The 20,642-nt window shown below is 65.9% G+C and overlaps 7 protein-coding genes across 7 annotated transcripts; 6 read left to right on the top strand and 1 right to left on the bottom strand.

Annotated features, from left to right (window-relative positions):
• Window position 1: 1 nt before the first annotated feature.
• Window positions 2-1,972, top strand: CHLNCDRAFT_142005 (hypothetical protein; the record flags this gene model as incomplete). Its single annotated transcript, XM_005850218.1, has 8 exons — window positions 2-132; window positions 539-615; window positions 747-826; window positions 917-1,024; window positions 1,182-1,272; window positions 1,457-1,541; window positions 1,666-1,846; window positions 1,937-1,972. The coding sequence occupies 8 exons, from the start codon at window positions 2-4 to the stop codon at window positions 1,970-1,972; spliced, it is 789 nt and encodes a 262-aa protein (XP_005850280.1).
• A 2,415-nt stretch (window positions 1,973-4,387) lies between these two features.
• Window positions 4,388-5,356, top strand: CHLNCDRAFT_142003 (hypothetical protein; the record flags this gene model as incomplete). The annotated part of the gene is made up of 4 exons (XM_005850217.1): window positions 4,388-4,400; window positions 4,533-4,606; window positions 4,811-4,992; window positions 5,188-5,356. The coding sequence occupies 4 exons, from the start codon at window positions 4,388-4,390 to the stop codon at window positions 5,354-5,356; spliced, it is 438 nt and encodes a 145-aa protein (XP_005850279.1).
• A 381-nt stretch (window positions 5,357-5,737) lies between these two features.
• On the top strand, window positions 5,738-10,315 carry CHLNCDRAFT_142002 (hypothetical protein; the record flags this gene model as incomplete). The annotated part of the gene is made up of 17 exons (XM_005850216.1): window positions 5,738-5,858; window positions 6,073-6,151; window positions 6,318-6,397; window positions 6,533-6,582; window positions 6,791-6,874; window positions 7,064-7,127; window positions 7,260-7,350; window positions 7,536-7,773; window positions 7,947-8,058; window positions 8,197-8,293; window positions 8,488-8,567; window positions 8,757-8,791; window positions 8,959-9,042; window positions 9,210-9,273; window positions 9,411-9,480; window positions 9,666-9,870; window positions 10,043-10,315. 17 exons carry the CDS (start codon window positions 5,738-5,740, stop codon window positions 10,313-10,315), a joined length of 1,827 nt encoding a protein of 608 aa, XP_005850278.1.
• Window positions 10,316-10,968: 653 nt separating this feature from the next.
• CHLNCDRAFT_142001 (hypothetical protein) lies at window positions 10,969-13,039 on the bottom strand (the record flags this gene model as incomplete). Its single annotated transcript, XM_005849965.1, has 4 exons — window positions 10,969-11,291; window positions 11,465-12,053; window positions 12,243-12,466; window positions 12,682-13,039. The coding sequence occupies 4 exons, from the start codon at window positions 13,037-13,039 to the stop codon at window positions 10,969-10,971; spliced, it is 1,494 nt and encodes a 497-aa protein (XP_005850027.1).
• Window positions 13,040-13,328: 289 nt separating this feature from the next.
• Window positions 13,329-14,793, top strand: CHLNCDRAFT_142000 (hypothetical protein; the record flags this gene model as incomplete). The annotated part of the gene is made up of 7 exons (XM_005850215.1): window positions 13,329-13,362; window positions 13,516-13,636; window positions 13,748-13,803; window positions 13,901-13,989; window positions 14,134-14,163; window positions 14,320-14,628; window positions 14,770-14,793. 7 exons carry the CDS (start codon window positions 13,329-13,331, stop codon window positions 14,791-14,793), a joined length of 663 nt encoding a protein of 220 aa, XP_005850277.1.
• Window positions 14,794-15,159: 366 nt separating this feature from the next.
• On the top strand, window positions 15,160-16,660 carry CHLNCDRAFT_57035 (hypothetical protein; the record flags this gene model as incomplete). Its single annotated transcript, XM_005850214.1, has 6 exons — window positions 15,160-15,244; window positions 15,432-15,618; window positions 15,727-15,782; window positions 15,910-15,998; window positions 16,160-16,189; window positions 16,331-16,660. Exons 1-6 carry the CDS (start codon window positions 15,187-15,189, stop codon window positions 16,658-16,660), a joined length of 750 nt encoding a protein of 249 aa, XP_005850276.1. The 5' UTR covers window positions 15,160-15,186.
• A 291-nt stretch (window positions 16,661-16,951) lies between these two features.
• On the top strand, window positions 16,952-20,578 carry CHLNCDRAFT_141998 (hypothetical protein; the record flags this gene model as incomplete). The annotated part of the gene is made up of 9 exons (XM_005850213.1): window positions 16,952-17,249; window positions 17,523-17,668; window positions 17,769-18,035; window positions 18,201-18,308; window positions 18,423-18,674; window positions 18,880-19,687; window positions 19,882-19,988; window positions 20,237-20,366; window positions 20,520-20,578. The coding sequence occupies 9 exons, from the start codon at window positions 16,952-16,954 to the stop codon at window positions 20,576-20,578; spliced, it is 2,175 nt and encodes a 724-aa protein (XP_005850275.1).
• Between the last annotated feature and the right edge of the window lie 64 nt (window positions 20,579-20,642).

Raw genomic sequence — 20,642 nt, 5'->3', positions numbered from 1 at the left:
CATGGGTTCTGACTCGCGCTACCAAGTGATCGCAGGGGCGTCGGAAACTGGCGGTGCAGAGGCTCTGCTGGCCAGCTGGAAACGGGCCCGGGAGGCGCAGGCGCCGGGCAGCGCCGCTGCTGTGCAGGGGAGGTGGGACTGACCGCATTTGAATGCAGCAATAATAACTGCATTCAAACATCCGGTTGCTGCTAAAAACAAGGCCAAATGCAAGCTTCCCAGACTGACTCATTCCACAGCACCTGCCCAGGCAGCCTCTTGTGTCCTCCAGCAAGCCCCAGTCTCCCCACTCTCTCCCCGAAGGTTGCTCCTGTCTGCCAAGCTGCTAGGTCGCCAGGTTGCTGCTGTGGACTGCACCAACTCACGCACGCGCGTGGCCTTTGCTTGCTAGAGCAGCCCAAAGATGGCTATATTATATGGGGAAGCTGCTTGGGGTGGAGGGAGGTCGCTCAGGCAGCCTGGCAGCGCCGATGCCCGCCCGCCTCCCCTGCCCCGCTCCACCCGCCCGCTCCACCCGCCCGCCCTGCCTCTGCCGCAGGATGACCGAGCGCAAGACCCTGGCGCAGCTGCTGGGCGAGACGCCCGGCAGGAAGTCGCTAGAAGTGGAGGTCGTGGGTGAGAAAAAGGCTGCAAGTGGGGCAGTAACAGGCCGGGTGTCGCCGCCGCTGCGGCGCCGATCCTTCTGCCTCTGCCAGTTTAGCGACTACACCCGTTCTGAACGTGCTGTTTGTTTCGCCCTATCACAGGCGTTGTGCACAGCATGGAGAAGCTGGAGGCCAAGTTCCAGGGCAAGCAGTGGCACTCAGACCCGGAGGAAGGCAACCTGGTAAGCAGGCGCCTGTGCTGTGCGCCGCTGGGCTGTTGGCCTCAGACTTTGCCCAGGCTGGGTCTCATTTCCCTGGTCATCTGCCTGCAGCACCGCGGCCTGTGGATTGTGGACAACAGCAGGGAGGGTGAGGTGCTGGCGGCCAAGACCTACCTGTGGAACGAGCAGGCCACCCAGCTGGGAGAGCAGCTGGCGCAGGTGGCGAGAGCCCGCTGCCGCCTCCTCTGCTGCCGCTGCTCTGGTTCTTGCCGACTGCTCGGCGGCTCAGGCTATTGCGCTCGGCGCGCATCCATCCCATGCCTGCCTGCCAGCCATCACCCACTCTGCTGCCCGCCGGCGCTCTGTGCACTGGCAGGCGGTGGAACGGGGCGAGGCGCCAATCCTCTCCGTCTCTCCAATCGAGATCTCTTACCTTCACAAGGCCACGCTGGGCACCAAGCGGGCGGGTGCGCCAGTGGGCACGGGCTGAGCATTCTCTCCTAGCCTGCCTGCCTGCAAGCCTGCCTGCCTCCCTGCTGCCACCAGTGGCTGTTGGCGATGCACCACCTTTTGCCGCCCTTCCACCAGAGCTTGCCAGGGAGGGTCTGCACCAGGTCCTTAGGCTGCCCCTGTGCCTTCCGGGCCTTACAGGCGGCACCACCTTCAAACTAGATCCGCCCCTCCCGCTGGCTGGCCCGCTCAGCGACCGGGAGCTGTGCGACGGCCTGCGCTCCTGGTGAGGGGAGCTGCAGCAGATGCCCAGCTGCCTGGCCGGCGGGGCTGGACGCGAGCCCCTGCTGAGGAGCGCAGTACCCAAGGCGGTAGTAACCCCTCATCGCCGCCGTGCCGTGGTTTCTCAGGTACCGCGGCGAGGGCATGGCTGAATCTGCAGAGGTGGCGGCGATTTCCGGCAGGCGGCTACAGAGGGCCAAGGTGCAGCCCGGCCCCAAGGCAGCGGCCTTTGGGGCGGCGACGATGGGCGTGGCGCCGAGGAAGAAGGCGGCTGACAAGCGGGGCGCCAGCGCAGGTGCCAGCGCACAGGTGGGTGCAGGCCGGTGCCTGCTCAACAGCGGCGGTTCATGACTGTTGATGGATTTTCAGCTGCGGCTTGCAGCCGGCTCGTTGGTGCAGGACCACAAGAAGAAGCAGAAGAACAAGGGCATCTAGTGCGTCTGGTGCGGGCGGTAGCCGCAAGAAAGCCTGTACGACGCCTGCCATCACCCAAGAGCAGCGCAGTGCTTGAACATGTGTAAAGTAGCCATTGGAGAGTAGGATAAGAGGTAGAGTTGACTGAAGAATAGAATTTGAGGAAGAGTTGACTGGCGGCATGGCCATGAGCAAAACAAGAAGTAAGACAGGTAAGACCAGGGCAAAGTGCTGGGAGACGAGCGGGTTGTCCCGTCAGTGCCTGAGGCACTACGGGTAGCTCAGCTGCTGCCCACCGGACAGCTTGCTGGCACCACTCATCCGTGCAGGATGCAGCACAGCGACCAGACAGACGCCAGCACTACCCACCAATGCAGCAGCCACGTGGCCGCGGCAGCCTGCACGCTCTGCGGCGGCGGTGCGTCCGCCTGCTGCTGCTGCGGTGGCCGCCCATCGGCCGCTGCCCGATGGGCCGAGGCCCACTCAGCGGGCGGCCACATCAGGAGGCGCAGCCAGCCTTCAATCCGCCGCTCCATGCGCCCCGCAATGCCCCAGCGGTCCTGGGTGCCGTGTCCACGGCGGCTGGTACCGCTGCTGTCGGTGCTGACGCTCTGGGATGGGGATGCGTCGCCTCGGTAATGCTGGCGCAGCGGCACCAGCAGCAGGAGCGGCAGCACAACGGCGAGCAGCAGATTGTAGAAGAGGAGCAGGGCGCGGCAGCGCTGCTCTGGGGCTGCAATAGCAAGCAAGGAGAGGAGAGGGCAGGGCAAAGGTGTGAGCAGCGGAAAGGATCAGGGTGCCCAGCATGGCATCTCATTCCCATGCTGACTACCTGGTGCTCACCCAAGGCTGGGTTCCACCCCGGCCAACCACGACTCACTGGCAGGCACCAGGCTGTACTGTGGGAGCGCGCCGCCCATCCATCCCACCGCGACGTGCGACAGGGCGTGGTGCGCCGCCAACGTGCGCCCCTGCATCACAGGGTGCTGCAGGATCTGCGGCGGATGGCGGCAGATGGGGAGGGGGGCAGGCAGGCAGGCGGCCTCAGGTCGGCATGCCAGGGGGCCACCGGCATGGCACGAGAGCGCTGCATGGCAGGATGGGCTGGTGTGCTGGCATGCGAGAGCTCTGCTGTGAAAGGGAACGGCGTCTGGCGGCTGAGAGGTGCGCCCACACCTGGCTCTGGCAGAAGTCTGCAGCGGTGATGCGCCAGAGGCCCAGCAGCTGGAATGGCAGGGCGAGGTACAGCGGCGGGCGGCAGCCCAGGACGGCCCAAGCCAGAAAGGCATTGCGGGTGGACAGCCACAGCGAGTAGGCATCCACCACTCCTCTTAGGTATGGGACCTGCTGGCAGGTGTGAGGAGCGGGGGCGCGGTCAGGGAGGATCAGGAGAGGATGCAGGGTTGCACGGTGGTGCTGGTAGGCAGGTATGCTGCGGGCGAGCAGGAAAGCAGAGGCAGAAAGGGCTGGCAAGGCGCACACCGTGGAGGGAGCTGGGGAGAAGGCGTGCATGGCGTCACGGGAGGCCAGCACCGGCATGGCGTATGCCCAGCACAGCAGCAGCATGCGGAGCAGCGGGCCGTGGCGGCGGTATGCCGCGGTATGCCGCCTGCATGTGGACAGCCAAGATCGATGGATGAACGAGATTGCGTCGCCAATCTGGCCGGGCTGCATGTGCATCCTACAGTGGGGAACTCCCTGCCCTGCACATACGCGACAGCACATGCAAGGTAAAGCAGGAGCAGCGCCTCCACCTGGAGAGCAGCGCCAGGCCAGCGATGCTGATCAGCATGACACAGTTCTGGGCACTGTCCTGCCAGCTCAGCTGTGGAATCAGCTTGGCCATGTATGTGCCGTACACCGCTGCTGCAAGCGGCCAGTACATCCTGCATCCGGGTCAGCAGTGAGCATTGGTGCAGCAGGCGCAGATCGACGGGCGCTGTCGCTCTCATATGCTGCAGCACACTTCCCCCGAATGTTCCACAGGGTGGGGCATGCAAGAGACGACTTCCACCAGCTTGTACCTGTCGTATTCTGCGGTGCCGCTGCCGCAATGCCAGTCTTCAGCCAGGGAGGCCAGCCAGCGGCGCAGGCGCCTCTCGCAATGTGTCTGGTCGTCGGCGGGCGGCGGCGGGGGTTGCAGAGGCGGAAGCCCCCCCAATGCCCGGACGTGCCATCCTACGGCTGGCCCGACCGTCTCCACACGGATTACCGCCGCAGCCGCCGTCAAGAGCGTGTCACGGCTTGGCACCCTGACCATGGCTGGGCTGTGCCGTTCAGGGTGATCAGGCAGCGATGACAACGGAACAAATGCCCCTTTCGCAAGGGTGTTGCCGCTGGCCATTCGCCCTGTAGGGCAAATCACGCCCCAGCATGCTGTGGATCAAGATCTCACCTTTCGGCTTCCATTGGAGGCCGATGCAGCTTTGGTAGGTCATGTCATGCGCCGGTGTGCACAGCAGGTCCCCTTGGGCCCCTGCGGCACCTAGCTGGCCGGCATGTCGCAGGCTACCGTTGCCTGGCAGTTCAGCACACAGCAGTAGCAGCAGATCAACATGTTGCTGTGCCCTGCGGCTTGCAGTCGCTGCTGACCTGCCGGCCTTGATCGAGCTGGAGGCGCTCACAGGCGGCAGCTGGACCCCGCAGCAAGTAGAGGTGACCCGCATGTCGACACCGGTCAAGCCGAGCCGCCCGCAACCACGTGCAAGCTGCCGGCGGCGCGGTGGCGGTGGCGCGCGTGGCAGCGTCGGGAGTGTGCTGTCCTGCTCAAGCAGCCCTCGCCCACGCCTGTCTGCCGCGCCCTGGCATGCGGGCCGAAGGCTGCGCCACACCCTTGCCGGTTGCCTGCCTTGGTCGCAGGCAGAGCTGCTTCGAGAGCGCGCCACGGTGCTGGTGGCGGACGATGGCTCTGGGCCCGTGGGCTGGGCTGTGGGCTGGGCGGTGCCCCAGGAGCTGCACCTCATGAACATTGCCGTGCACCCAAACCACCAGCGCTGCGGCCACGCCCGCGCCCTGCTCACCACGCTCTTCAACCAGCACAGGTGCGGCGGGCGCCTGCGGGCGTGCCGCGACGGCACTGTCTTGCCGCATTGCTGCCTCCCGCACGCATGAGCTGCGTTTTGCAGGGGCTGGGAGTCGCTCCTGCACCCGCTGCCGCACCCTGCCTGCCGGCGCAGCACTGCTGGCCTCGCGTGTGAAACCGTGCGCCACGACGCCGCGCCGGCTTTCACCCGCAGGCAGGATGCGGAGAGTGTGCTGCTGGAGGTCCGGGCCTCCAACGAGGCCGCCCTGCGCCTCTACAGCTCCCTCGGCTTTGAGCGGGTGGGCCTGCGGCGGCAGTACTACCCGGATGGGGAGGATGCGGTGCTGATGACGCTGCTGCTGCGGGAGCGGCGCATGGCGTGACGCATGGCGTGACACTGCGGCACCTGGCATGGGCTCGGGGGTGGATTCGCGCGGCTGCACACTCTGCCAACTCGCCGTGTAATTGAACAATGTCCACTGCTGTCTCGGCGTCCAAAGCCATGACGGGCTGGCACAATGACCCCCTGACCCCCTAGGGGCCCCTGCCAGCTCCGCACCTTCCAGCTGCACTCATGTCTGGACCAGGCTCGGGCTCAGTACCCATGCTCTCTGGGCTGGCTGATACCTGAGGACCTGAAACTCTGGCCAGAGGCCACGGCACAGGAGGAAGCGGCCCGCTCCCCTGAGCCCGCAGCCTGTTGAACAGCCCACAGACGCCTCGCAGCAGCCCACATCCTCACCAGGAGGGCTAGCGCTGCCAAAATGCGAAGCCCCGCGGCCCCCAGCTGGGGCAGCGGACATGAGGCCAGGGGTCAGGGGTCAGGGTTCGTCAGGAGCGCGCTGCTGCTGGCTCTGATGCTCGCATCGCCCCTCGGCGCGTCAGGTGAGCGGATATGGGGCCATGGGAGCGGCCCACAGCCCGGTCGTCGCTTGCTTCCCCTGGCGGTCGGTCCTTCGCGGCGTCAGCCGCCGCTCAGGCTGCTCGCAGTGCTGCGGGCACAGTCAGAGTGCCTTGATGCCACCAGGGGCTCCCCAACAAGCCTTACACACATTCTGATTGTTGTGCTCCTTGCAATGGTGGGCTTCCGCCCCTGCAGCCCTTGCCTCCAACTGTGCGTCGCCAAGCGGCCCCTCTGGCGTGCTCACTGTGGTGAACAAGATTCGAGCGCAATTCAAGTGAGCTGCTGAGGGTCTGGTGCACATGGGTATGGTGTACATGGGTATGGTGTATGTGTGGGTGGGTGGGCAATGGTGGTGGGGGAAGGCAGGGGCTGGACCGAGGCGCGGCCTCTTGCCGGCCGACTGTGCTGAGCACCTGTCTTGTGACCCTGCTGTTGTGCAGGGCGCAAGCCCTGGTGTGGAATGCCACGCTGGCCACCAGGGCACAGCTGCACGCCAATAAATGCCTCTGGGAACACTCATGTGAGTTGCTTGGTTGGAGATGCACTGAGGGGGGCGGAGGCGCTGCACTGAGCCGCCTGCAACTACACGGCGGCTGCCCGCCAACCCCTGTGCACTGAGCGCCACTGCCGCGCTGTCCCTTGGATCCTGCTGCAGCGATTGCCTCGCGGCAGTGGGGAGAGTGGGACTGGGACGGAGAAAACATCGTGAGCTGCTGGCTGATGCCGCTGGCTGCGTCGTTCGTGTTTTGCTAACCACCTGCCAAGCAGTCAGCAATGCCTGGCGCACACACACGCACACATGCCGGTGCCGTTCAGGGCACATGTGCGTCTCACTGGCAGGCTGCCTGCTGGACTGAGTTCAGCTGAGAAGCGCTGCCAACTGCAATACTGCACTGTACTGCACTTACTGCAGTACCGCACGTGGGGCACGGCCTATCCAATTGATGGCCATGATGCTTGCGCCTATGCCGACATAGTGTGGGCTTCTCAGGTGTCGGTGAGTTGCCGCCCGTCACTGCTTTCTTCCCCTCCTGACGCCTGCCCTCCTACCTGCCTGTGGGCTGGCACGTGTTACAGCTGGCCAGGCAGCAGCCAGTCGTGGGCTGCAGCCCAGGGTAGACTCCCTGAAGGTGTCAGGCATTTGACTGGACTGTCTGTACTGCTGGTGCGCTTGTGGGTGTTGCAGAGCTACAACTTTGACCAGCCAAACGTGCCCCGGCACAGTGGTGACACCAAGCACTTCTCCCAGCGTACGTGTGTGTACCGCAGAGCGGGGACACATAGCAGCAGCTTGCTGCAGCTGTTGGGCTGCTCAGTGCCGCTGAATGCGCCCATCAAGGCCTCATCTCTGCCGTGCATGCCGCGCCGGCTGCTGCCTGCAGTGGTGTGGGACTGGACGCAGTCGGTTGGCTGCGGCTACGCGGTGTGCCCAACCATGGCCGGCGCGCCGCAGGCCGCAGATTTCGTCGTATGGTGAGCCTGCCTTCCTGCTGTGCTGCTGCCGCTGCGCGCCGCGTGGCCTGCCGGTGTTGCACCACCCCACACGTTGCTTCGAGGGGCCCTGCTGTCGCCAAATGAAGCAAGCGGAGAAGTGGGCTGCAAACATGTGAGCAACCATGTTGATCCTGATGCTACTTTCTTTCTGTCGCCCTCTGCAGCCAGTACCACAAGTCTGGCAACTGGCTGGACTTCGATATGGGATACTCTTGGTACAAGGAGAATGTGCGGCGCACCGACTGCATGAAAGCCACGGGCGACGACTGGTGTTCGGCATGCAGCGGTACTACATGTACCGCCTGCTACCCGCGCGGCACCTTCAGCGGCGCCGCCTCCGACCCCATCCTGCTCGACGCTCGCACCGGGAAGGCAAGGGACTGGGGGGTGGTGGGCATGCTGGTGCCTGCCGTGCGACACAGCTGTGCTGCTCGGTCCAGCGCTTGCCGCTGCCATCCTGTGTTCGGCTGTGTTCGGCTGTGCTGCCATCCTGTTGCTGGCGAGTGGTGATGCTCGCCACTTCTCCACAACAAAGCAATGATCCTGCCTGCCGTCCCCTCCTTTCTTTGGTGCAGTGCGTCAGCAAGTGCGACCCGAAGGTGACGGGCTGCAAGGGCGGCTGCCTGGTTGACAACAGCACGTGTGTGGATAGCGTCGTGGTTCCACCGCCCATCGTGGGAGGGGGAGGTGAGCTGGCTTCGAGCGCAGCTGGCAGCTGAGCCGCTGGCAGCTGCCTATGCTGTGCCACATCATTGCACCCAAGACACCATGCAGCCATGCCGCTCACATCCACCCAGCCCATCCCCGCCCCGCCCCTGTGTGCAGGTCCAGTGCCGACCAAGGTTGGCAGGAGCTGCGTCAACGCACCCACCGCATCCAGCGGTGTGCTGACCTTGACTAACGCTCTGCGGAAGCGGCACAAGTGAGGCAGGGCGCTTGGTTGTCCAGCCCTCTGCGCCTGGCCTGTGAAGCCCTCTGCCTGCAGACCACCTGCCACAGCGGAGAGAAGAGCATGTCAAGGGCCCTTGGTGGCAGGCTGCTGTCTCCCACACTGTGATGTCAGGCTGCTGTCTCGTTGTATCACCTGCCGTGCTGCCTGCCTGCCTGTATGTGCAGCGTTGCGGCCCTGACGTGGAACGTTACGATGGCCGCACGGGCAATGGAGCATGCCGGGAAGTGCGTTTTTGCCAACTCTGGTGCGTGCTGCTGCCAGCATTTCTCGCAGGCGATGAGCACTGCCTTGCCGGTCTGCTTCTTCTCTGTTTGGCCTGGCTGCCTGGGTGGCCCTTGATGCAAGCCACAACTGATGATGACTGACTGCTGCCTGCGGCGCCGCTGAATTGTGAATGATCACTGCTGGCTGCCGCCTCCCGTCTGCTGTGCAGCCCAGTCTACCCGAAACAATGACGCCGAGCTCATCGTGAGTCCAGCGTGGCAGCAGTGGCAGCGTGCCCGGCCCCTGGCATGCCCGAATGCGCAGCTGCCGCTGCACGGCGGTGCCGGTGCCGCACACTGCTGCCTGCCGCGCTGGCTCTGATGGGCAAGCCTGCTGGTCTGCCTGCCTGCCCTCGTGCTCTTCTGCTGCAGTTCCGCACCGTGGGCGTGACCTACCCTAAGAACAACCTGGATGCCTGCGGCTTTGCCACCCAAGATTGGTACAACGAGGCGACAGTGAGCAGGGGCTGCAGCACGTGCCTGCCCGGCTTCCCTGGTGGTGCCGTGCTGCTACCGGCGGCAGCAGGCGAGGCATTGGGCCAGCCCCAACACTGGCGGCGTACTATCTAAATCAGGAGCTGATGTGGTCTGGGGTGCTTTGCGGCTGCTGCTTCTGCGTGCAGAGCTACAACTTTGCGAGCCCGGGCAGGAGCCGGGATGAAGGCATCACCAGACACTTCACCCAGCGTGAGTGGCAGGGTGGTGTGGTGTGGTTGGTTGGTGGACATGCATCCACATGTGGATGGGCTGGGATGGGAGCACAGCTGTCATGCAAGGCAGCTGCTCCTATTATTGGGCTCACTGTCTTGGGCCGGGCACCGCAGTGGTGTGGAAGGGCACCAAGCAGATGGGCTGCGGCTTTGCGGCCTGCTCGGGAATGGACTTTGTGGTCTGGTGAGCACCCCGGCTGCGGCAGTCACCTGCCTGCTCATTTGGCATGCTCCTGATGGCTCGCCAGCTCCCAGCCCCAGCCAGCTGCTGCCTTCGCTCCTATCCCAGCCCAGAGCTGAGTGCCTGATCAGGCGCTCATGTCGTTTGCCTGCCTGTCGCCTCCCCTGCCACTCGCTGCGCTGCTGCAGCCAGTACGACCCTCCCGGCAACCTGGCTGGAGCCACTCAGTACTCGACCAACGTCATGCGCACCGCTTGCCAGACAGCCACGCGGGACGACTGGTGTGCTACGTGCACCGCCGGCACCTCGCCCGTATGCTCCACCTGCATCTCACGCGCCACCTATGCCGGCGGCCCTGTCGACAAGATCTCGCTGGATGCCACGACCAAGAAGGTGCGCCCTGCCCCATCCTACCCTGCTATACAGCCCTTGCAGGGACCTGCCAGCCCTCTCCCATGCCTCGCGCAACCTTGTGCAGGCCGCTGCATCAGCTCCTCTGCTGGGCGCTGCCCCATTTTCCCCTGCCTTACCTGCTGCCACCCTCGCTCGCTTCCCTTGGATGCAGTGCGCCAGCAAGTGCCCCTGCGGCAGCGCCAGCTCCGCCAACTGCGCGCTGTGCACCTACAGTGGCGCCTGCTTGCGCTGCAACGCCGGCTGGGCCAAGAACCTTGCTGGGCAGTGCCTGCTGCGCGACTGCCCCAAGCTATACGGCACCGGCTGCACCGGCTGCACCGGCATCGCCTGCACCGCGTGCGCCTCCGGTTTCAAGCTCAACCTTGCGCGCACTGGCTGCACCCGCCTGTCCAGGCGCCGGCTGCGCTCGCTGCCCGGGCAGTAGCGCCCGCCTTCCCTCCTTTTGTCTCGATCTTTCTGCCGCTGTGCTTCCTTCCTCAGATCACACCAGCATCACATCAGCCACTTTTGGTCGCTGCTCATGTGATGTCAATGCCTACGGGCGTACGCTCCCAACCATTCGATTCCTCCCTCCAATGCCCCTGCCTCTTTTCCCCCCTTCCCTGTCTTCTCTTCCGCTCTTGGTCATTGCACCACCCTCCCTCACCCTCACCCTCAAACTCAAGCTGCCGCCTTGACTCCTTCCAATCTCAACTTCAGAATTGTGTACCACCATCCAGCACTCAACTCCTCTCAGAGCCATCCCTGCCATCTGTCACTCGCACTTGCTCCGCTCCATTGCATCTGTTTCTGATTTTGTTTCTACCTTGCGGCACAACTGAACTTGCTGGGCACCAACCAAGCTCCACAACTGCAAATGTAAACTGGACGAGATATACAGGTCCACTGCAAGGCAGTACGATGATACTCGCTGATGCAGGCGCCGATTCGATGTGGGGCTGCAGTAATATACAGGGAACGAGATGAAAACACGAAATGCTCAGAGGGGGAAACAGTGCATCTGAAAACAAGCTGCGTGCCTGGTGCAGTGCAGAGTGTCTGGAGCGGGGATGGGCACCCCAGCTGGCCCTGTGCACATCACTCTGCCGCCGGCTGCTTGCTGCCGCCAGAGCCGCTGCCGTTGCTGCCGCTGCCTGGGCCACGCGGCTCGCCCTCCTCGCTGTGGCTGTGGTTGTTGATGAGGGCGACGGCGCCCAGCGTGACGCTGGCCCCAGCCAGCTGCAGCGGGGTCAGCGTCTCGCCCAGCGCCAGGTAGCCGCCGGCCGCGGCAAACATGGGGGTGAGGAAGGTCAGGCTGGAGAGGGCGGTGAGGTTGCCGCGGGAGGCGTTGTAGAAGAAGACGCCGTAGCTGGCGGCCGAGCCCAGCAGCGACATGTAGAGCAGCAGCAGGGCATCGAGGCCTGCACGGGGGCAGGCACACGGCAGCACACCGTGTTGGTATATGGGGAGGATGGGATGGGACGGTTGCCGCCTGGAGCGCAGCAGTGACGGCAGGGCTGGCAGGCGGGCAGACAGGCGGGCACCAGGCAGGGCGGCAGCGCTGCGCTGGTGCCCCCCGCCTCCCACGCCGCACCCGTCAACTGCGCCAGGCGCTCGGGCGCTTCTGCGCCCTCCTGCCACGCCGCCAGCGCCAGCAGCGGCACGCCGCCCAGCAGCATGTGCCAGCCGGTGGCCACCACTGGGTCACAATACTTGGCCACCCAGCGAACCATGACTGTCCCCACAGCCATGGACTGAGCCGCAAGCAGCATCCACCACTCCCCGCTATCCCAAAGGGACCACCCTCCCCCGCTGCCGCTGCTGTCGCCACCTGCTGCCGCTGCTCCTGCTGCTGCCGCGGCAAGGTCTGCGGCGCCGCTGCTGCTGGCGGCGGCCGCCGCAGCCGCCGCCGCGTCGGCCGCGCTGTTGCCGACATCGCCACTGCTGCTTGCCAGCTGGAAGGCCGCTCCCGCCAGCGAGTCTGGCAGGGAGGTCAGCACCGAGGGCGGCACCTCCAGCAGGAACAGGCCTGCCACCCCGATGAAGAGCCCTGCCACGCCCGCCGACCCCAGCTTCTCGCCAAACAGCAGCGAGGCAAGCAGGGCGACTGTGAGGGGCTGGGAGTCGATGATCACGCTGCCCAGCCCCGCAGACGTGCGCTGCAGGCCCTCCACCAGGCAGCCCTGCAGCGGCGGCAAGGGCCGGGACCGGGGGAGGGCGTGGTGGAGCAACAGCAGGGAGATGCGAGGTGGGCGCAGCGCAGTTGAGAAGCAGCAGCCAGGCGGCAGCGACAGGCCCAAGCGCTGCGAGCAAGAGCCACGAGGCGGGTGCTGCCCGCGGCGGCAGCTTGCCTGGAAGGCTGCGCCGTCCACCAGCCCAAACAGCGCCATGGCCAGCCAGGCTCGCGGGTCGGTGGGCGTCTTGCGCCCCGAGGCGGCGGCCCAGGCCAGCAGCGCGGCACCCGCCGGCAGCAGGCGCCAGGAGGCCACCAGCAGCGGCGTGGTGTGTGGCGCCAGCTGCTTCATGGCCACCATGCTGGTGCCCCAGAAGAAGAAAGGAGAGATGAGCAGCAGCACATCCAGCACAGAGGTGGGGCCTGCGTGCGGGAGGCGGCGGCAGCGGCGGCAGGTGGTGTGGTAAGCAGCGCTGGCCCAACTACCGTGGGCGCTCGCCAGCGGCCCTGCCTGCAGCAGGCCGTGGCTGGCTGCGGCCTGGCGGAGCGACCCCAACTCTTCCCTACGGGCAACTTGCACTGTTGCTGCCATGCTTTGGGTTTGAGGCAGGAAGCCAGTTGGCGGCAGCAGCACCCACTCTGGTGCGGCAGCTGCTTCGCCTGCTCCAGCATCGCCTGCGCCTCCTCGTCGGGGCTGGCCACGGGCACGTGCTCCGGGCCGTCTGTCACTATGCGGCACTCCACGCCCAGGCCAGTGTCAAAACACTCGAGGTGGGGCGCAGCCGCAGGCTGCTCCGCCGCCGGCTCCGCCGTTGCTGCCGCCGGTGACGCCCTGTCCACCTGCTGCTGCTGCTGCTGCGAGTCGACTGCCCGGCACGAGAGGCGGTGCCTGGAGGCCCGTGGTCGAGCGCGAGGGGCAAAGGGGCTGGGGCGGGGCAGCAGCATGACTGGCGGCCTGGGGCCGCAGCCCACCGCTGTGCTGCTGCCGTGCAGCATGCTGGTTGTGACAAAACTGCCTGCCGCCACTCTGGAGATGCCTTGCAAGTGGGGACGGTCAAATGGTTCACCAGCGCCGGCAACCTTCCTGTGCAGCCAACCCAAGCTCTCTTGCATTGCCCAGAGGCCGATCACGCGCAAACGAGGAGGCGCAGCAGTACTTCACTGTCCCGCCATCAGGCGAGCGCTGACATCATCCGCGGACGCCGCGACAGCCCGAATTGGGCCGATCAAACTAGCCAAGCATCCCGGCAGGCCAGACAGTCGCAGGCCCGGAACACAGACATCCATGACTCCCACTGTGTTTTACTTCCCGATCAGGGGTCAGTAGGGCTCTGTTGAGCACCCTGAAGCTGCTGCATGCACCCCTGAAGTGGCTGCGTCGCGGCAGAAGGGTTCCGGCAGCTGTTGCCCGCCGGCCTTGCGCTGCTTCCCGCCAGCGCTCACCCCCCGCCTGCACACACCGTGCACTGCAGGCCGCGCCGAGCCCATCCGCCTGGCGCTGGTGGCCATGGGCATTGAGTATGAAGAGCAGGCTGTGGACTATGGCGAGATGAAGAGCGCGCTGGAAAAGTATCCGTTCGCCCAGTGCCCTCGGTGAGCAGCCCTGCAGCAAGGCAGGCGCTGCTCCGCGCTCTTTGTTGCAGCAGTTCTGCTTCCGCTCGCCCCACTGCTTCCCTACCGGTGCCATTGCCCCTCGCTGAGCAGGTTTGTGGATGAGGATGGAGATATCTCTCAGTCCAACACCATCCTGCGCCACATCGGTGCGCACCACCAGAAGCAGCCGACCGCCCGCCTCCCCCTTGTCCCTCGCAGCAGCAGCCCCACACACGCCAGGATTCTCTGTGATCTTCCGTGCAGGGCGCAAGCACGGCTTGTACGGCAAGGGGCTGAAGGAGGCGGCAGAGATTGACATGCTGGCAGATGGCGTGGAGGACATCAAGCGCAAGGTAACCCCCTCAGCGGTGCAAGCGCCAGCCCAGCCCACTCCTGCCGTGCGGGATTTATACTGGCTGCCTGCCTTGATGCTGCAGACTGCTGCCCCCTGCTGCTGCTGCTATTCATTGCCTTTGCTCATTGCTATGCTGCTGCAGTACCTCAGTCTCATCTACACAGACCAGCTGGTGAGCGTTGGGTGTGCAGCTGTGGGCTGCTGCACCCGCCACTGCGGCCCATTCCGGTGGTGCTGCTGCTGCACTTCCCTATGTCGCAGTGCCGCGCCAGTCCTTCTCGACCTGACATTCTCTCCCCTGCATGCCATTGACACTCGCCGTGTGCAGGCAGAGGAGGCCAAGGCAGCCTACTGGACCGCACACTTCGACCCCGCCACCACCGGCGGCCGCAACGGCGGTGCCCACTTTGCCTACCTCTCCCATCTGGTGGCAAAATGCGGCAGCGGCGGCTGGGCGGTGGGCGGCGCTCTGAGCATTGCCGACATCCTTCTCTTTGACATTGTCGACGTGCACCAGCGGGCGTTTGGGGAGGACAAGTTTGCGGCAGCCTACCCAAACTTGGCGGCGGTGTATAAGCAGGTGGAGGCCATCCCAGGGGTGAAGGCCTACCTGGAAAGTCCGGGGCGCATGGCCAAGGTGAACAACAACGGCCTGGGGTGAGGCGCCACCTGGCAGGAGTGGCAACAAAGCTGGGCCGGGTCCCGTGGCGGCGGCGACCGCATGTTGCCGCCCCGCAATGAAGCGCCATGTCCATTCGCTCGCTGTGCATGCCTCAAGGTGAACGGCAACGGCCTGGGCTGACGCCGGCATGGGCGGGCAGCAGCAGCAGCAGCAGCAGCAGGGCCCCGGCAGTGGGTCGTCGGCTGCGCCGGCGGCTGCGCCGGCGGATGCTCCCGTTTGGGGAGGCCGCCCCGGTTTCGACTTGTGATGCTCGCCACTGTTATATGTGTTTCAATTTTATGATGAATTTCCTCTATATGTACGCCTGTCAACTGCACCAAATCAGGCACAGATGAAGCCGTTGAGGCTTTGGCGCCATGAAGCGGCCAATACCACAGCAGGCACGTCGCGGCGGGGAGCTCACCTAACGGCTCACCGAGCCCCCTCCCCCGACTATAAAGCGTCGTGTTACAGCCTCTCCTTGCACTCCACTCCCCTTGCTACTTCCGTGCGGAAACCACGAGACACTCGCACATGCCAGGCCTGGCGGTTCCCGCAATGAAGCCGACAGTGTTCTACTTCCCTTTCCGGGGTGAGCGCCCCCCATTTCACTGCCCCTGGGGACCACCTGCCGCCTCCCGCTCCCTGCAGCGCGGCTCCCGTCACCGCCGCCACCTTGCCCAGTTGGGCACCTGGCGCTGCCGCTGCGCTGCATGGTTGCCGTCATCCCCATGTCATCCTCATACCAACTCGTGGTCTCCAAACCTTACCTGCCGCAGGCCGCGCCGAGCCCATCCGGCTGGCACTGGCGGCCAAGCTCGGTGTTGAGTTTGAGGTGCAAGGCATTGACTATGGCGAGATGAAGAGCAACCTCGAACTCTACCCCTTTGCCCAGTGCCCCAGGCGCGTGTCCACCCTGTTGCGGCCCTGCTCGCAGCCCTGCTTGCAGGAGGTGCCTCAGCTGAGGTGCAGCAGCAGGCGCAACAGGGCAGGCAGCCCTTCTTCCACTGGCATCACCACCCAATCGGGTCCCTTTGCTGCCTCCGTCCGCCCCTTCCCTGCCGCTTTCTGCAGGTATGCCGACGATGAGGTGGACATCTGCCAGTCCACCACCATCCTGCACCACATTGGTGAGCAGCAGCCCTGATGTGCCTTGCCTGCCAGCGTGCGTGTCCTCCTGCTGTACCAAAGCCTGGGGCAGGTCCTCGCTGTTTTGGCACCTTCAACAACTGCACCCCTCGACCTGTGCTGCCGCAGGGCGCAAGCACGGAATGTATGGCACCGGGCTGAAGCAGGCGGCGGCCATCGATATGATTGTGGATGGTGTGGAGGCAGTGAAGCGCAAGGTAGGGCAGGCCGTGTGTGTTGCTGCTGCTGCAGACAGCTCCCGCTGGCTGAAGGTGCTGCTTGCCAAGTGTGTGAGCGTGCTCCTTCCCCCTGCATGGTTCCTCCGTAGCATGCTACCTGCTGCTGAATATGTGCCGGTACCGCTGCTGTGTCCCTGCAGTACTTGGACCTCATATACACAGACCAGCTGGTGAGTGCATTGTGGTTCCTGGCAGGACCTCCGGTTCCTGCAGGGAACATTCCCTGCCGTTGCCTGCCTGCTTGGCAGCCCTTCCCGACTCCTCGCTACTCTCACCCCACTGCTGCGTGTTGTGCCAATCATGCGTCGCAGTCTGAAGAGGCCAAGGCAGCCTACTGGACCGCGCACATCGACCCCACCACCACCGGTGGCCGCAACACGGGCGCCCACTTTGCCTACCTCTCCAAGCTGGTGGCAAAGTATGGCAGCGGCGGCTGGGCGGTGGGCAGCGCAGTGAGCATCGCCGATGCCACGCTTTACAACATGACGGACCTCCACCTGAGGGTCTGGGCTGACAAGTTTGCAGCGGAGTACCCCGACCTGGCAGCTCACCATGCGCAGTTTGCAGCCATCCCGGGCGTCAAAGCGTACCTGGACAGCCCGCTGTGCCACGCTGTCGCAAACAAGAACAACCTGGGGTGAGGGCTGGCGGCAGAGGGCCGCGAGCATGCCGCCCAGCATGATCATAAATGAACTCAACCAAACAGCACCGTGTAAACCAACTGTTGGAATCACTTGACTGAGGGGCACAGCAAGTGTCAAAGCGGCAACGCACCTGGCGGCGGCGGCTCGCACAGCGTGGCGCAGCATGAACTTCGCCCGGCCAGGCCAGGCCTCGCGACCACCCAGGGCTCACACATAGCTGCGGAGCTGAGCCGCCGCACAATCAGGGCTGGGACTGTGCGAACTGTTGCGAGCTGTTGTGGTCGGGCGATGGAGGCCGTGGAGCTTGAGCTGCTGTGCTGGGGCGACGGTGTTGCCGTGGCTATTCATCTGATGCTGGCGGGCACGCCCGTGAAGTCGTTCGGCTCGCCGCTGTCTCGGTATGGCGCGTCGTCAGCTGCCTCGGACGACAGCTCGGCCGGGCTGCCCGACTGTGCCAGCAGCGGGGCTGTTAGAGAAGCTGCAGCGGCGTTGGACGCCCCGCAACAAGGATGCTTCGGCGGTGATGGCAGCGACGGCGCCGCCACGCCGGTGGCGGCGAAGCAGCAGGGAGTAGCAGAGATAAGCCGTCCGCATGCGGAGGAGGAGCCACCTGGCTGCATAGATATATGCAGCCAGCTGCAGATGGCTGCCGAGCAGGGATGCAGCCCTACTGAGCCACCCGCCAGCCACCCGCCTCTCGCGGCAACACAGGAAGGAGCAGCAACACCCGAGCCACCCTGCAATGCTGTGCTGGACGAGCAGCCTAAAGCTGAGCAGCTTGCGATGCAGGAGCAGCCAGCTTTGCAGGAGCAGTCAGGGCCCACGCCGCGGCTGACAGCAGCCCCGCCCCTGCCAGCAGCGCCAGCCAGCGAGGCAGCGGCGACCCAGGAGGAGGCTGTGGCCATCCCCAGCAGCAGCGGCGACATCCCCGGCGCAGCCATGGAGGCAGTCATGAGCATGCTGCAGCAGCTGCTAGCAGGCCAAGGGCAGGAAAGCGCACAGCAGGTGGGGCCGCTGGGTGGCCGCCCCGCTGTGGACTGGTGCAGGCATTGGCAACCTTCGCTGCTGGCTGTTTTCCTTCCTCACAACTACCTTTGCCCCGCAGGACCAGGCGCCTGCACCTGCCGCGCCTCCGCCCGACACGCCGGGGGAGCCACCCTCCCCGAGGGCCGCAGGCGTGGCGGTCGGCGTGCCCGGCAGCGGTGGCGGCGGGGCGGCGCTCCCCGGGGGTGTGGAGAAGCTGCTGTGCCTGGAGCTTGAGGTGGTGCAGCTGCAGCAGAGCCTGCAGATTGCGCAGCTGGAGTTTGAGGCCAGGACGGTGCAGCTGCACTCGCTCAAGCAGCGCGCCGACGACGCAGAGCAGCGGGCGCAGGTTGGGGCGGAGCGGGGCAGCAGCAGGGGCGGCGCCAGCCTGTGGAGCCCACAGACAGTGTGTGTGGAAGCGGGACGCGTGGAAAAGGGAGCAATTGGGGACGGAAGCATGGAAACTGCATGGTGCATTCATTCCATGCCCCGCCGTGTCTTGACTATTGTGCAGGCGGCAGAGGAGCGGGCGGCTGGGCTGGCGCAGCAGGCGCATGCGCTGGAGCAGCAGGCGGGAGACTTGCAGTGCCAGCTGGGCGAGGCGGCGGCACGGCAGCAGCAGGTGCGTCTGCAAGGCAGCTGCTGCCGCTGGCTTTGGTGCTACTGGCTTGTGTGGCATGGGGCCATCAGGCTGAAGCATCCCACCCCAACGCCGTCGCCTCTATTGTGCATGCAGCTGTCGGCGCGGCTGGCTGCGGCTGCCTCCAAGCAGCAGGCAGCCGAGGAGGCGGCGGCGGGCCTGCGCCAGCAGCTGGCGGCTGCGCAGCAGGCCTCGGAGCAGGCGCATGCCGAGCTGCGCAGGGCGGCCGCGGCGCAGGGGGAGTGGCAGGAGCGGGCGGCGGCGGCGCGCCACGAGGGCCAGCAGCTCAAGGTGCATGTGGCGGCGGCGTGCGGGGCGCTCAAGGCCCTGGGCATCCCGGTGCACAAGGTGCGAGTCGGCTGGTGGGTGGGTGGGGAAGCAGGGATGATGCGGAGAAAGCTCTGGATCTTGGCTGTTGCCTACATGCCTATATGTGATTACAGCCGTGGGAGATTGTGGTGGTGGGCTAACATACCGTATGGTGGCTAGCGTGCGATTATGGTGGTGGGGCTAACATGCCACTGGACCGGGCACCCTGCCCCCCGGCCCGCAGGTCTTCAGCAGGGCGGCGCTGGCGCTGGCAGGCCACGCCGTCGGCGGCGGCATCCAGTCCCCGCCAGAGTCGCCAGCCGAGGTCTCATCGGCCCTCAGCCCCTCGGCCTCGGCCCAGCCACTGGGGCGCCCCCCGCAGGTGCCCCGCCTGCAGCTCTCCACCATCAGCCTGGAGCAGCTGCAACAGCATGTGGCGGCAGCACAGCAGCAGGAGCAGCAGCAGGAGGAGGCGGCGGAGCAGCAGCAGCCGGAGCAGCAGCAGACGCGCAGCGCCGACCTGTTTGCTCATGTTGTGGCGGCCGCTGACGGAGCCGCGGCGCCGGGCTTCCCGCCGCCCGCCTCTCCAGCCGAAACCAGCGCCTCCTCTCCGGTCCCTGCTCCCGCCAGCTGTCGCCGCCCGCCCGGGCTGCCGCCGCTGGCAACAGGCGGCGCGGGCGGGGCAGCGGCAGCAGACCTGGCGCCGCCGCTGCTCACGGCCCGGCGGGCGGTGTCGCCGGCGCAGCAGGAGCTGCTGGCGGCGGCGCAGCAGTGGCAGCTCACAGCTCGATCGGCTCGATCGGCAGCACCTGCAGAGGAGGAGGCGCTCATTCCTGCCTACCGCCCACACCAGCTGTCCGCCACAGGGCCCCCCATGTCGGCGCGCCACGTCCCCGCCACCGCATGCACCGCCCGGGGAGGCCGCCACGCGACGCCACGGCTGCGCCCCGCTGGCGCCACCTCAGCGGCGGCCACGCCTGGCGGCAAGGCGCCGCGCCGGACGTACGGTCAGGACCCTTGCTTCTTGGAGATCAAGGAGGCCTATCATGCAGGTGGGGCTGCGGTGGCAGGGCATGCTAGCAAGCAGCAGGCAGGCAGGCACTGTTGGGGTGTTGTGGCCCTGGGGGGGCCTGGGGGCCACCCGTGCCTGCTCTCTGCATGTCTCTGTGCTGTGCGCCTCTGCATCAGCAGGCCTGGGCCATGGCTGCACCTCTGCTTCTGATCCCTCCTGCTTCCTGCGGTGCAGTGGTGGCGGGCCAGGCGGGGCAGCAGGCCAGCCGCTGGGCGCGCTCCGCCTTCAGCAGCAGCAGCGCTGTTGAGAGCGAGCCTGGCAAGGTAGAGCCCATGGTGCAGGTGAGCGCCGCGGGGCTTGCCTTGACCTTCACAACGAGCCTGTTCGGGGCCTGTTTGCAGCTGCTGTGGCGGGGCGGCGCGGGGCTATGCGTCTCGCATTCAGTCCGGCGAGCAGGCTGGCCCGGGCCTGTCAGCCAGAGGCGCTCGGCTCGCCGGCGGTTGGGTGGCGAGTTGGATCGGTGGCCGGCTGCGGATGCTGCTGGGCGCACACCCTGCGGGCCTGTCCTTGCTGCCTGCTGCCTCTGCAGGGCCTGCTGCAGCTGTTCCGCAGGGAAGGGTTGCGCGTGCCGCTGCGCAAGTGCGGTCCCTGCCAGTACCAGCTGGGCTCCGCCAAGCTGTCGGTGCGCCTCGTCAGCGGCCGCCTCAGGGCGCGGGCAGGTGGGCGCTGGTCCTTGCTTGACTGCCTTTTCAGGCAAGAGCATGCTTGCTGCGGAAGCATGGAATATGCGTCTGTGACTAGGTGGCACCAAGGCATAGCAGAGGGGTCGGATGACCACCTGTGCTCCTCGGTGTGCTGGCGCCGTGCTGCAGGCGCGGGGCAGACGATGGATGTGCTGGAGTGGCTGGCCAAGCAGCCGGTGCAGCCCTAGGCACCAGGCCGGCGGCGCGGCACTGCAGCCCCGGCCAGCCATCGCTCATGGATTGCATAATTTG

The sequence above is a fragment of the Chlorella variabilis genome, assembly GCF_000147415.1.
Source record: "Chlorella variabilis unplaced genomic scaffold CHLNCscaffold_4, whole genome shotgun sequence".
Classification (NCBI taxonomy): Eukaryota; Viridiplantae; Chlorophyta; class Trebouxiophyceae; order Chlorellales; family Chlorellaceae; genus Chlorella; species Chlorella variabilis.
This window is presented reverse-complemented; position numbering and strand designations above follow the sequence as displayed.